The sequence below is a fragment of the Sylvia atricapilla genome, chromosome 12, assembly GCF_009819655.1.
Source record: "Sylvia atricapilla isolate bSylAtr1 chromosome 12, bSylAtr1.pri, whole genome shotgun sequence".
In the NCBI taxonomy this organism is placed as follows: Eukaryota; Metazoa; Chordata; class Aves; order Passeriformes; family Sylviidae; genus Sylvia; species Sylvia atricapilla.
In genome coordinates, this window is record NC_089151.1 from 12,514,132 (window position 1) to 12,527,519 (window position 13,388).

The 13,388-nt window shown below is 39.8% G+C and overlaps 1 protein-coding gene across 2 annotated transcripts; it reads left to right on the forward strand.

The window, feature by feature from the left end:
• The first annotated feature begins 5,353 nt into the window (after positions 1-5,353).
• Positions 5,354-13,055, forward strand: SNX20 (sorting nexin 20). 2 transcript variants are annotated; one of them, XM_066327876.1, is made up of 5 exons: positions 5,368-5,486; positions 6,362-7,250; positions 7,527-7,704; positions 9,373-9,524; positions 12,067-13,055. In XM_066327876.1, the coding sequence occupies exons 3-5, from the start codon at positions 7,539-7,541 to the stop codon at positions 12,733-12,735; spliced, it is 987 nt and encodes a 328-aa protein (XP_066183973.1). In that variant the 5' UTR covers positions 5,368-5,486; positions 6,362-7,250; positions 7,527-7,538; the 3' UTR covers positions 12,736-13,055. The 2 variants fall into 2 exon arrangements, with proteins under 2 accessions (XP_066183972.1, XP_066183973.1); XM_066327875.1 differs by lacking the exon at positions 6,362-7,250 and having other exon boundaries at positions 5,354-5,486.
• The last annotated feature ends 333 nt before the right edge of the window (positions 13,056-13,388 follow it).

A 13,388-nucleotide genomic window follows, 5' to 3' on the forward strand; every position in this document is an offset into this window, starting at 1 on the left:
GAGTGCTGCTCTGTTCTATCCGCTTAGCAACTTCCATTGTTCCACATTGTCCACTGCTGTTTATAGGTAGTGAGCTTTGCTTAAATTATGAATGAGACAATGTACTCTGAAATAGAAGGGAGTTTCTCGACACGACAGTTGGTTTTAAAGACTCCATTCACACATTCAGCATTTAAAAAAACACATTTTAGAGAAGATTTGTTTTTATTCATGTAGTATTTTAAACTAGTGTTTTAAATCTCATTTTAAAGTATTTCTAAAGTTTTGCACTTGTAGAAGTGGACTTCCTACAAAGAAGCATTTTTTAAGGATACAGCATTTGATTCTCTTATCTCAGGAGGTTACAGTAATATCGGCACATAAATAAACACTTCCTTGCTTTCTTAGCATCAGTAGCATTCCCTTAATGTATGTTTTTATGTAATTTAGTAACGTGCAGTTCAACACCAGCTAAAGGCTGTCCCAGTCAATCCTGTTCCCTATAGCTCTCCAGGATGCAGAGACAGTCAGTGAGCAGACCCAATGCAGCCCCAAATCACTGCCCATTTCTAAGCTCTAAAGCACTGTGAGTCACTACCAAGGCTGTAATAAATGATCAGCCTAATTTCATCAATATGCCATTTTATTAGAAAATATTGCGAAGTAGGAATATTGGAAAAAGCCACAATGAATGGACAGCATCGAGCCCAGGATCGATGCTGAGTGAACCTCAAATCAGCAGCGTGCTGTATCCCTCCCCGTTCACACAGTCTGCCTTTGCAGGGCCCACCTTTATACAGGTTTTCTTGTATTAAACAGGGGAGATTGCCTCATTCCATTGTCCATTCCGTTGGTGTTTCATATTCATATTTCTTTTCTCTTCGTTTGCCGGTCCCGTGAATGGATTTCCGGGCAGGGCTGAGGCTTCTGATTACATTTACGTGAACCCGGCATTGGCATGCCCACCCAGTCCGATGTAGATAAGATCCCAGTCAGGTGTTGATCACCGGGTCGTTGATAATCTCATCTCAGGTGAGGACCCATCTCCTGGTGTTGCAGGTGGGTGGCTCCCCCTATTCCTGGGAGCGGCTTGTAGTTTCACCATCACTTTTATTTTGTGGAAGTAGAATTATTTGATACAGTATATTTCTATAAAACACGAATTAATTCACCAATACTTATAACAAAGGCTTTTGCTAGGAAGATGGGAAGGCAGAACAAGGGGTTTTATTTGTGTGGGCATGTGCAAGATGGAAAGGACACAGACACCAGCAGGAGTCTTTTGGGAACACCTGAGGAAACAATTCTATCTACTATGGAATGAATGGTCACACTAATCATTCCACCTAGTTCCTTAAAAGAAAAATAGCATTTCAAAGTCACATTTAATTTTTAAACAATAAATACCATTGAAAATATACTACACTAAACAATATACTAGGATTTATGCCTTCCACATTTTGCAGAAGAGCATACAGTAACCCCAAGTCATGCTCTGCTGATCCTCAAGGTGGCTATCTATCTACACACAGCTGCTGCAGCCTCTGCTTGTGGAGCTGCCTTTTATGCTACTGCAAACTGCATTAACGTGTCTGCTGTAAATCCTGTTATCCCAAATTTCATCATGTTTACATTTGGGGTATAAAAAAATCACATGTGGAACATGACCGTAAGTATTAGCCAAAGTAGACCATAATTATATGTGAGAAAAAAAGAGTACAGACACATTATGAGCATAAAATATCAAACTGCTTGATAGGAATGACTACATGTAGTGTCCCTAATAACTCACAATCAAGTATTTAAAAGTATTCTGTATTGCATGTAATTATGCGCTTCAACCCTCTATGAATTCAGCAGGAGAAATGACCAACATGGCCCATTCACAAAGCCTGTCATTCGGCAGACAGAGCAGTGCTTGTGACATTTAACCCAAGTTAATATCCTATTGACCCACTGGGCTTGCACACAGCTCCATGTCACTGACAGACCACAGATGAAAGGCAGGCCAAGGCTGCTGTTTACTCTAAAGCTCCTTCATACTCCTTCAGAAGTATAAAGGAGTTGTAAAGTGATAACAGGACTTTGGCAGTGTACAATGGGCCTGCTACGTCTCTTTTATGTTGAAAACCCTGTCAGTAACACCAGCACGAGACATTTGGCATTAAACAGCGAATGATTTCTTTAAACCACAGTCTTGTTAAGAGAGACATGTCTTGTAATAATGAGGTATGGTAAACAAATTCCACTTCCAACTGACACAACACTGTGCAATTACATATTATAACATAGCATGGAGCAGAATTTTGTGCTGTGCCAGGATAGGAGTATGGTATTCATTTATCACAGCATTGCCCCAAAAGTGCAAAATATTCATCAAAACAGATGATTTTTTTTCTGGTAATTCAAACATGGAAATGGTTGGTATTTATCCAGCTGCATTAAAAAAACAGAGAGGAAAGGTTCTTGTAGAAGCATCAAAGACTGCATTTTCTAAATATTAGTTATGTGATAAAAAGGGACTTGGATAAATATGTCAGGTATTTCTGCCTCCCCTTGTTTGTTTAGGGCTTTTTGTCATAATCTACTGTTCTAATGCACGATTTAGCAAAATAAATCATGTTTAGCTAAAGAGTTCGGGCCTTGAGATGGAAAAGCAACAGAGGCTGTGAGGTTGCCTGAAGCTTCACTTCTTAGGACATAAGCTGAAGATTATTTTGTAGTAGGGCTATTACAGCCACGTTCTTTAACAATAATAAGACCTTGGTCTGCCTATGATAAAATGCCAATAAAATCTGCCAAAAAAATGCAGTTCACATATTAGGTTGGTTTAGCTCCCAGTTTTCCAGCTGATACCAGCTTTGTAGTCTATAGTTAAATATTGTATCCGTCAATTTGTGTAAAACTGGGAAAATGGGAACTGCCCAGATAGGGGTATAAACCAAGGCAGAATGCTTGACATTGGGGCAGCAGTCCCTTTTGGTTCCTTAACTATCAAAAGCACTCAGCCTTTCAGTAGTGGCAGGCATCTTTTACATGGCATCACAATGTTGGCTCATCTCTTGGCTGGGCACCAAGTTTTGGGCATAAACACTCCGGTCATTCTTCTTAAAATGAGTCATTTCATCTTAAATGAGTATGGAGGACATAACTCATATGGCAACCACTTTTTATGCACTGCACTGTTATGATTTTAACCATGCCTCACTCCTGCATTATTGCAGAGCACACTTTTCCCATATCCTTTGGTAGGTGCATTTTAACACCGTGCTCTTTATGTCTGACAAAGTCAGTGCTTTCACAGAATACAAACCCAGAGTGAGCCACTGCATCAGGATCCCTTTTCCATCCCTGACAACAACAGAAAATGTTTTTCCATTAAAATTTACCACAGTTTTATGAGTATTAAGGTAAATTGATGGTGTAAGTGTGCTTGCCCATCTCTCAGAATGCCTTGCTGCCATTGGGAAAATTTTATTTTCTACTGCCTAACTTTTATGTAATATTTGACTGTTGGAAGCATAGCTGAGAATATAAAAAGAAATAATAGTTATGCATTCTGCTAGCAAACAACACTGTGTACTGCAGTGTGTTTTGCATGTGCTGATCAAGTAGACACTTAGAAAAGTAAAATGCTGCCAGACTACCAGCACTGGGTCCCAGTGAAGGGTGAGGTGCTGTTTGGACCAAACCTGAGCTCCTGGGAGCAGGATGAGGACTAGCAGCCTGCCAAACCTGCTGTGGATGTCACAGCTCCTGGGCATGAGGAAACCCTCAGGAACCAGCTGTGACCATAATAGCTGACTCTACTGAGGCAGGCAGAAGTCTTGTGGAACACCCCTGATTTGTAAATATAATAACACATTTCATTTCTTTTAATCATCTAGGTTAATTTTACTAGAATTTACTTATTCTGAAATAATTGAAAGTAGAGGTCACTTAATATACTGAAAAATGTACTTCTTTTTTTTTTTTCTTTTCACTTTACCAAGAGCAAGACAATAGCAGTAAGCATCACAAAATAATACATTGCTTTTTGGCAACACATAAATTAGCTGAATCCGAATTCAAAGTTTAGATACATCTGTAAACTGTCAGCATGAGTGAAATACACTGAAATCCCCCTTGGTTTTTGCTCACAATTGTAACCAAACCCATAAATCTAGCTTTAAAGGAATGAGAGTAGTGCCAGAAATCCATGCCTTGTCTACACTTAAAAGAGTTGGCTGGTATAGCTACACCTTAGAGCTGAATTGGCAAGCACAGATTTCTTTTCGGGTGTAACTTAAATCACTTTTCTCATGGAATATGCTAAAGTGGCCGATGGACTCTGCCAATATAACAGCATTTACTCCAGGGCTTTTGCCAGTGTGGCTGTAGCTGCATGCAAGGGATTTTTCATCATTCTGACAGCTATTTTGGCAAAACTCCTACATTTAGACCAAGTCCAAGTTAAAGTTGGCATTGTTTTACGTTGCAAATAAAGCAGAAGAGAAGCCTTACCAGTTTATGGCCCTGGTTTTACATTATTTTAAATTGTTTGTTCTAAAGGAATGTGTGGGGCAGGATCCATGTGGTCCTTTGGATGCTTGCCTCCTACATTTGTGCTGCATTAAAATTGCTTGGTTTTTCAGTGACTGAATTTTGGCAGAAGGGAAACTTACCTTACCAGAAAAAGATAATGTCCATATTATTTACCCCAGAAATAGCTATCCTGGTGGTTTAAAGCTAATTTCCAAACTGAAGTGAGCTCCAAAAGGAAGCATCTGGGCCAAAGGACATGTGGATTAATACATCGTTCTTCTTCATTTTGTCCTCAGTTCAACAATGAATTTGAGCACATATAGGATTAATTTTAGGCACACTCATAAGCCCATCTCAAGTTTAGTAATCATGTCAGATATAATAATGCTCCTGTTTGAATTTTAATTGAGCAGATATTTGAAATTAATCATGTGTTCTGCACTATGCAGAACCAGGATTTCTGTCAGAAGTGCAAGTTTACACAGAGCAAGGCTGTTTGTTGTGATGCCACGTGCATTTTCTTTCCCAAACTGGATGTTCAGCCTGTATTCTAAAGACATCCCAAGGGGCATTATTTTTCCGCATAAGTACATTTTACATACTTAGCTCTTCCTCCCCTAATCTCCCTTTCGCTAGGAGTGTTTTTTGGCTTCAGCACGCCATGCGGAGAAGCCGGCACGGGCGGTGCTGAGCGCACGGACCGAGTGCCGCGGTGTCCGCGGTGCCGGGGCCGCCGGCGCTGGGTCCGGAGCCCCGGAGCGGGGCCGGGGCACGGCAGGGTTCATGCGCGATCGGGCCAATGGGACGGGGAAGCGTGACTGCATCGAGCCTTCTTCCTTCCTTTTTGTTACACACGGTAGAATGTGCCCGCCAGAAGAAGGCACAGACATCTTTTTCTGCGCTTTGGGAAGGCGAGGCGGGCGGTGCGGGGCCTGGCTCGGAGCTCACATGTGCCGCAAGTGACAGAACGCCGCGAGTCCCAGGTGGGTGCTCCGGGAGCTGCGGGGCCGGTGCTGCCCAAAACCCAGAGAGTGAGCTGGAGCAGGGCTCACCCCGAAACGGAACAGGATGAGCGTCTGCCCAAGATAACATCGTGCCGTTTGTTGCAGGGGGGTTGTGCTGGTTTGGAGGGGGGGTTTATACAGAAAAGTAAGTGGTAACTTAGTTAAAAGAGCTTGTGATGAGTTTTAGCTGTGAAAATGAAACTGCATGAAGTGCAGTTCAAGGTACCTATATTCAAGGCAGAAGACTTGTGTGTCATTACATCCACTTCTGCATTCTTGTGTTTACGAGTGTGTTATGTATCCCGGTAAACCATGTTTTAAAACAGTGTGTGTATATGTATGTACGTATGTATGCATGCATATGTATTTTTATATGTATGTGTATACATATATATATATATATATTCATATCTATACTTACGAATATAAACCTATGCACATACGAAGACTTTTTTTCAACGTAAATATATTTTTTCTTATGAAGTTATCCTAACTTATCACCAAGAAAGAAAGTTGTCATTTAAATCTGGCCATTTTCAGATTCCTCATTTAATCTACTATATACACTCTTGGGATAAACTGTTGTGATTTTCAAAAGATTGAGTAGTTAAAGAAATAGTTAGTGGCTATTCTTCATGTTCAAAAAGCAGATCATAAGGAGGACTGAAGACCAGTGAGAACTTTCACTCCAGGAACAAGGGCTTCCATGATGCTTTCATTAAGGAGGATGACAGCATCTGTATACCTGCTTGTGCAAGCCAGCCAAAGGAAAGGTTTCTGTTAGAGGAAGGTGGTTTGCACTTCCATTATTTCCAGTGGGGAAAGTAATTTCTTTTCTTTTTATAACCTTGCAGCTTGCCAAAAATCAATAAGTCTGCTGAAGGAGTTTCCTCACCTCTGTATCCAGCATTGTGTAACTGTGTGGTAGAAATATGGAGGCAAAAGGATATGTAGCAACTACCCTCCTAAACCCTCCTATTACTTAATATCCACTGTTTGGGCATTATTTTAGCAGGGTTTCTTGTAAAACTGTAATTTTGTGTTGTTTGGTTTTCATTCGTTGACTGAACTGTGAGCAACACTTCACTCATGCTAAGGGAACACAGCACCTTGGCAAAATTGTTAGGATGTTCCTAGAAGTTTTTCAACTGCTCCTATAATACAATGGTGTAACAGGTAGGTTTTGTTTGTTTAAAAAAAAAAGCCAACAAAACAAAAAAAAGGTCCTTAAATGTGGAGATATTTAAGCAGCAGAATGGCCAACCTGGTCTGTAGAGTAGGACTATATTCTGTTAAGCATTTTGTCAGTACATGGTAAAATAGTGGTCCTAGCAGAACAGATTAATATATCACAGTATGTGTAGGGTAAAAGAACAAGTAAAGGAGAATACTTCTGTACAGTGATTAGAAAACTCAGATCTCCTTCCACCAAGCCATTGTCAAAGTCAGTTGTTTTGTTTCCACAGTACAAAGTCAAGTCTCTAGAGCAAACCTAAAACCATGAAATATGATAAAAACTTTATACTGTTTTAAGTATCACTCTGTTTTGTCCTGCAGAACAGACAATAAGTTTTTGAGTCTTGAGAAGAGTAAATTTTAGCAGTGTAAGAGAACCAGGCTGCTGGTTATACTAATTATCTCAAAGATTTTTAGTTCATCTGAGTTCATACTTGCAGGCTTCAGGGCAAAATACAAGGAGGAAGAAATCTGCCCACATTGAAGTTCATGACAAATTTCTCATAGGTAAGAACTGAATTCCCCATCTAATCTTATTCAACATAACTTGTTACGGTTTTCTTGTTTGATTTTAAGCTGCCAGAAAAACATCCAAACACTTTCACTGGTAACAGTAATAGGGATGGTTCTGCACTATGCAGATATTTCTATTTATTACTTCAGTATTTATGAAGTTGCACTGATTTAAGTTTTCAGAGAAAAATGAATAATATGAAAAATTACCAATCTGGATCCCCTAAAGGCATGGTACTAAGAAATGTCATGGGCTTTGTAATCTTTCAGTGATAGCAAGCAATGGACCAAGATTCACACTGCACAGGAGAGAGGGAACTGTTGGAAGCTGTAAGCAGAATTACTACATCTTCTACCGCAAGTACATCTGATGAAGAAGAAAATCAACCCAAAGCTGAAATTTCATGTCAAGCAAGAAAAGAAAACCCAGAAAAAGATGACATGCAAGGTTGATGCTATCCTTTAATTTAATTTTTCATCTAGCTGTTTATGCCATTAATCTTTTGCATTAAAAACTTTGTTTATTTATGGCAGCAGTGGTTCAAAGTTGTGCTGCTATACTCCACTGAAAATAAGCATTGATTACACTTGTAATATTGTAGCAATAGTGAAACTGATGCCCATCCTGGTATGTATATACGCACACACACACAAAGGTTTCCTTTCAAATGCCTCCTGCCTAAAATGTATCACAGATTTCATTTACTCACCAGGAATGAAAGCCGTGATCATCAGATGGCTGGTCTTGGGTGTGCACTTTCTGTGCATCACCAAATCTGAACTTCTTGGCAATGTCAGCAAGAACACCGAACTGAAGCAAATCTCAAGCAGGCAGCTCTCACACGCCTTTAAGGAGGCAGCACTGAACGCTCACCATGCCTAAGATTGCTCTCATCTGTTATTAAATAGAATGTTATGTATAACCCAAAATATATATATAATCTCATCAAGATTTTAAGTCTGGAAGGATGTCATAAAAACCACCTCTCCTAGGAAATAGATGCTTTGTAGGGATTGAGCCAAACCCCCAAGGCCTTGATAATTGAAACTGTATGGTCAGATGATTAAGAACATGTAAAAGTGGGGCCACTGAAAGAGTACTGTGGTGTCTTTACAAGTCTATTTCTGCATCAAGCTGTTCTCTTACCCTTCAATTGTGCTCTTTCACCTCCACTGGCAGAATGTTAGATACCCTGCAGACTGACTTCAGCTGACTGCCTGGACAAAGACATCCATGATTAGAAACTGGGACCAATGTGGCCACTGAGAGACAAATATTCCATTTCTTTTATCCACTTTGCTAGCCTGTATGCTACCTGATGAACTCTATTGTCAGTAGATTTCAAAGACAGAGAAACTGCCTTTTTGAAATGCTACATCAAATTCTTCTATAAGCAAACTCCAACCAGCTGTCCCATATTTTTATATGTGCACACACATAAATATATATATGTCTGTGTGTGTGTATGTGACTGGGGAAAGAGAGAGGAGAAAGAAGGAACCTATATAAAATATTTGTAGCTGAATTGTTCCATCATTTCAGCTACCAAAAAAAAAAAAAAAAAAAGAGGATGTGAGAATTCCTCCTTCAGCTGAGCTAGTTATCCAACTTTGAGGTTAGAATATTCGTGTTTTCTCAGCTTTCTCTTATTACTGCACAAACCCCATATTTCACTAGGGTCAGTTTTTGAATAAACGTCTGAATTTGCAGCTGCATTGTATTATCTCATCCATTTAGCAACAAAGAAGCCTGGAGAAATATCTGACTCAAAAGACTCAGTCAGTGTTTCTTAGGGCTGCTTTTGGGATGATGAAGTAAATCTGCTTAGATTGTGCCTGAGGTTACAACCTTGACATACAATATTTTGTGGCAGTATGTTCTCTACAATTTTGTATTCTGCAGGTGATATGTTTTCTTTCAAAATTTCAGACCCTAATAGCTTTCTTCAAAGCATCTGCTCCTGTCTATTAGCAGTGAAATCACTTATTTTATCGGTCTTTAGGTTTTGCTGTTACAGAAACAGAAAATCTAGTCTGTCCTTTCACAACAAATACATAGGAATCTTCTTTCCAAATGCAAAAATATAATCTGAAATACTAAATATATTTGTTTTAGATTCCAGTGCTACCCTAAGTCCCAACTCTTCAATGACCACTAAGGAGCTTCAGGAATATTGGAGGAATGAAAAACGCCAGTGCAAACAAATCAAACTTCTTTTTGAAATCCCATCAACCAGAATTGTAGAGCACAATTTATCTAAATATGTGGTAAGCTAAGAAATGAATACGTAAGAAGATCATTAATTTTTATTCACTCTACAGGGGTCTGCACAGCACACAGCAGGACTCACTACATGAAAGCCTCACCGAGGGCCAAGTTCTGCAAGCCATGGTCACACTGAGCAGAACCTGTTCCCACTGATTGTATGGGCCTGGCTCGTGGAATCTGCATCTAAAAAAACCCCTCTGACAGTCAGTTCACAAAACCTGCTGCAGTGAAAAAGTGTTATCAAGTAAATTAGTATCTTGAGTATCCTTAAAACACAGAGTTTTGTCAACATTAAGGAAATTCACACAAATGTAAAAATATTTGTATATTTACACTTCCACTGAGCTAGCCAGCTGTAGCAGCTGCAGTGCGTTTGTATAACTTCCACATCAGAGGTTTCTCTTAGCACAAGTGCAGAATTCTTTGATGTTGACAAAGTCTAAGACATCTTCCAGCTAGATCACTTGGGATTGTTCCCCTTCCCCACTTGGAGCTCCCTTAGATGGCATATTTCTGTCATATTTTTAAGATGAAACATGATTATGAGGAGTGGGAACAACCAAGTTGGTTGGAGTTTTGTATCTTTTTTCACAGTACTGACACTTAGCTTTTATTTCTGATTCTGCTCCTGGCCTTCAGAAGGCCTGATCTAGAGCAAATGCCTTTTAGTACTCCTGTGAAATTCAGATAGGGATGATTTCCTTGTTTGCTACAGTCAGTGAGATCTGTAGATGAAAAATGCCAAGAACCAGCATTGCTGACACTGGGTGATCCAGTTTGGTAAAATTTGAAGCAGGCAAACATTTTGGAGACTGTCTTAAGATCTTGTTTGCGTGCTGGACACACCCACTTAGTCACTGCTTTTCTTGTATACACTCCTGACTATTCAGCTTCTGAATAGCTAAAAATTGGTTTTGTGCAACTGCAAGAGAGTAAGAATATCATTCAGCATATGTGCAATTAAACTTAGTCATAAGTCACAAGCCTAGGCAAAAAGATTTACATTACAACAAAATTGAGCCAATTAGAATGACAGTCTAATTAAGTGCTACTTCTTGCCTTTTTCATGCACACTCCACAAATAAAAAAAAGCAAGTACTTGTAAATTATTCACTTTGCTGCCCTTGATAAAATGATAGCTTAAAAAGATTGCTCTTATGATTGTTTTAGAATGCATCAGGCATATATACACTTTTCAGCAGGGAGCAGGACAAAGTATAGAAAAATGTCACAGTGCTTACAAATGAAAAGAGATCAGAGAAGTCAGCTCAAATTTAGAAACCTTTCAAGAAGTGCTTGTAAAGATCATTTATGAAGATTAAAAGAGAGAATTTCTCTTTAAGGGAAAACAAGGAAGAAAACCAGACAGGCATAGTGCGAGTACTGGTTTGCACCCTTCAACAGCAGCAAAGAAAATAACTGGCATGAGCAAAACCCTTCCATCTCCTGTGTGAATCAATGGAACAGGGTAAAGTCGAATGTGAACATGGTCATCACCCAAGAGATCAACAATCTATGGCCAGCCAACCTTAGCTGGTGTCTGGTGACACAGTTAAACTGGCCCCATGGAGCTATCATGGTTTACACACATTAGGGATTGGCCCTTCCTCAGCATCACTGTGCTTGGATCAGAACCAGAAGAGATTATTTGGACAACACAGCACAGAATTTTGGTTTGCAGCTGTGTGCCTAATACCACAATTATTATGGTCTTTTTGGTGAAGAGTTGAGGAAGACATGCTCCTGAGTACTGTCAATGTGGGGCAGCACAGCTGTCAGCTGATAGTGAAGGGCTTTGGATAGCAGATTGTTGTAGAAATGTCACTTGTTTGTATTATTTAAATGTGAAGTAAGTTTGAATACAGGGCAGTGATTTAGATCGGAAAAAAAGGATTTGGAGTTGCTCCATCTTATTTTTGCACACTCCAGATAAATTGCCAAATACTCCCTCTTCTTTCACAGCGTTACTAACACCCCAAATCCCTAGGAATTTCTTATACAAAGAACATTTCTGAATATTATGACTGATGTAAAATAGATTACATTCAATATTAAGTCTGGGAAATCCATTCAGTTCACTGAAAATGATTGATTGCAGCAGCCATGGCTATTATAAACAAAGTACAACTACAGAAATGCCTTGTAAGTGTTTTTATGTGCTTCAGTCTGCTGCTAGTTTGCTTTTCCAGCACCTTACAGGATGGGATCTCTTAGTGCCCTGTTTATGTATGACTTACTTACGTGCTAAGCCTGTCTGGTGACAGAAGTACAGAACAGCAGGAGGTGGGAATTTTTAGTTTGATGGCTGCAGATTTTTTAAGTCTACACTGAGCATGCACCATAATCCCAGACAATAACATTTTTAGCAGCAGTGCCACAGGAGTACACGAGATTACACACAGAAAATTGGTGCAGGAGTGTTTCAGCTGGAGGACTGAACAAGCATAAAGTCTTTTCATAACAGTATCAGACAAAATGTGACTGCACTGGGGCTGGAACGGTCCCTTCTCATGCTTATTTTTTCTCTTTGATTGCGTTTAGATGTATAAAATCATCATTTTGCAAACAGGGAGTTTTGACAGCAACAAGTCTGTAATTGAACGGCGCTATTCAGATTTTGAGAAACTGCACAGAAATCTGCTGGAGGAATTTAGCGAAGAAATGGAAGATGTAACCTTTCCCAAAAAAACTCTAACAGGGAACTTCACAGAAGAAATAATCAATGAAAGAAAATTAGCCTTCAAGGACTACCTGAGACTCTTATATTCTATGAAATACATCAGAAGATCAAAAAAATTTATTGACTTTTTAACAAGGCCAGAGCTTCAGGAAGCATATGGTTGCCTGCGGGGTGGCCAGTACACCAAAGCTTTGGAAATCCTTTTAGAAGTCATTGGGCTGCAGGAAAGGCTGACGAGAGGGAACCCTGTGGCAATTGTCCCTACTCTCTGTGCCATCGTGGTGTGCCACAAGGACCTGGAAAACCCAGCAAGTGCCTTTGAATATGGAGAAAAAGCTCTGTCACGCCTTCATGTGCACACCAGCCACAGGTATTACATCCCACTGTTAGATACAATGATCACTCTGGCGTATGAACTTGGCAAGGATTTTCTGTCTTTGCAAGAAAAACTGGAAGAGTGGAAGACAAAGAAAGATCCCATACGGGTTTTTACCCTGAAAGAACTTGCTGTTCGGGAGTACGTACGGTGAGCGCAAGAAGAATTCAATGAAAGGGCAAACTCTTGAAAGAGTGAGAACTGGAAATTACCTGTTTGGCTTCCATAAGTATTAATAGGAAAAAAAATAAATTAAGTATCTTTTATGTTCGAAGGGACATTAACATCTATGTTGGAATATGTTTCATCTGCTGTACAGAAATGAGGAGTACCTGAGGAGCACCTTAAGGTTTTTTGAAGGAAATTCGAAAGAAAATAATCATTTATGAGTTGGTTATTTTGAACATAGCTTGTTTTGTGTGAAAAGTCAGAATCAGAAAATACAATTAATAAAGCACTTGAAAATCTACAGAATCACAGGCGTTACTTGTTGATGTGGAAGCAACTTCCTTTCCAAGAAGAGAAATATCTTCTCAGTAGATGCAATCTAAAGGGTGCAACTTCCGGCACTGCGTGTAGGTTTTTACTCCTCCAGCTGGGGCCCCACCAAACGGCACTTTGCCATTTCTGAGCATGGTGGGTTGGTCCTGTTCCCACTGAGTTCAGCTGCTGTGGGCAGGAGGGAGAAGGTTTGCAATCAGCTTTGCTGGGAGCAAGAAATACAAGTGATGATCACTCCAGCACAGATGAGGGAATACGCTTCATCTCCCTTTTGTAACTAACACTTTTTTATGACTTCCTGCATTG

Excerpts from the sequence above, each read along its gene's own strand:
- SNX20 (XM_066327875.1), top strand. The coding sequence starts at position 7,539 with ATGGACCAAGATTCACACTGCACAGGAGAGAGGGAACTGTTGGAAGCT. Across the intron at positions 7,705-9,372 it reads AGAAAAAGATGACATGCAAG|ATTCCAGTGCTACCCTAAGT; the intron begins GTTGATGCTATC and ends TATTTGTTTTAG. Across the intron at positions 9,525-12,066 it reads ACAATTTATCTAAATATGTG|ATGTATAAAATCATCATTTT; the intron begins GTAAGCTAAGAA and ends GATTGCGTTTAG.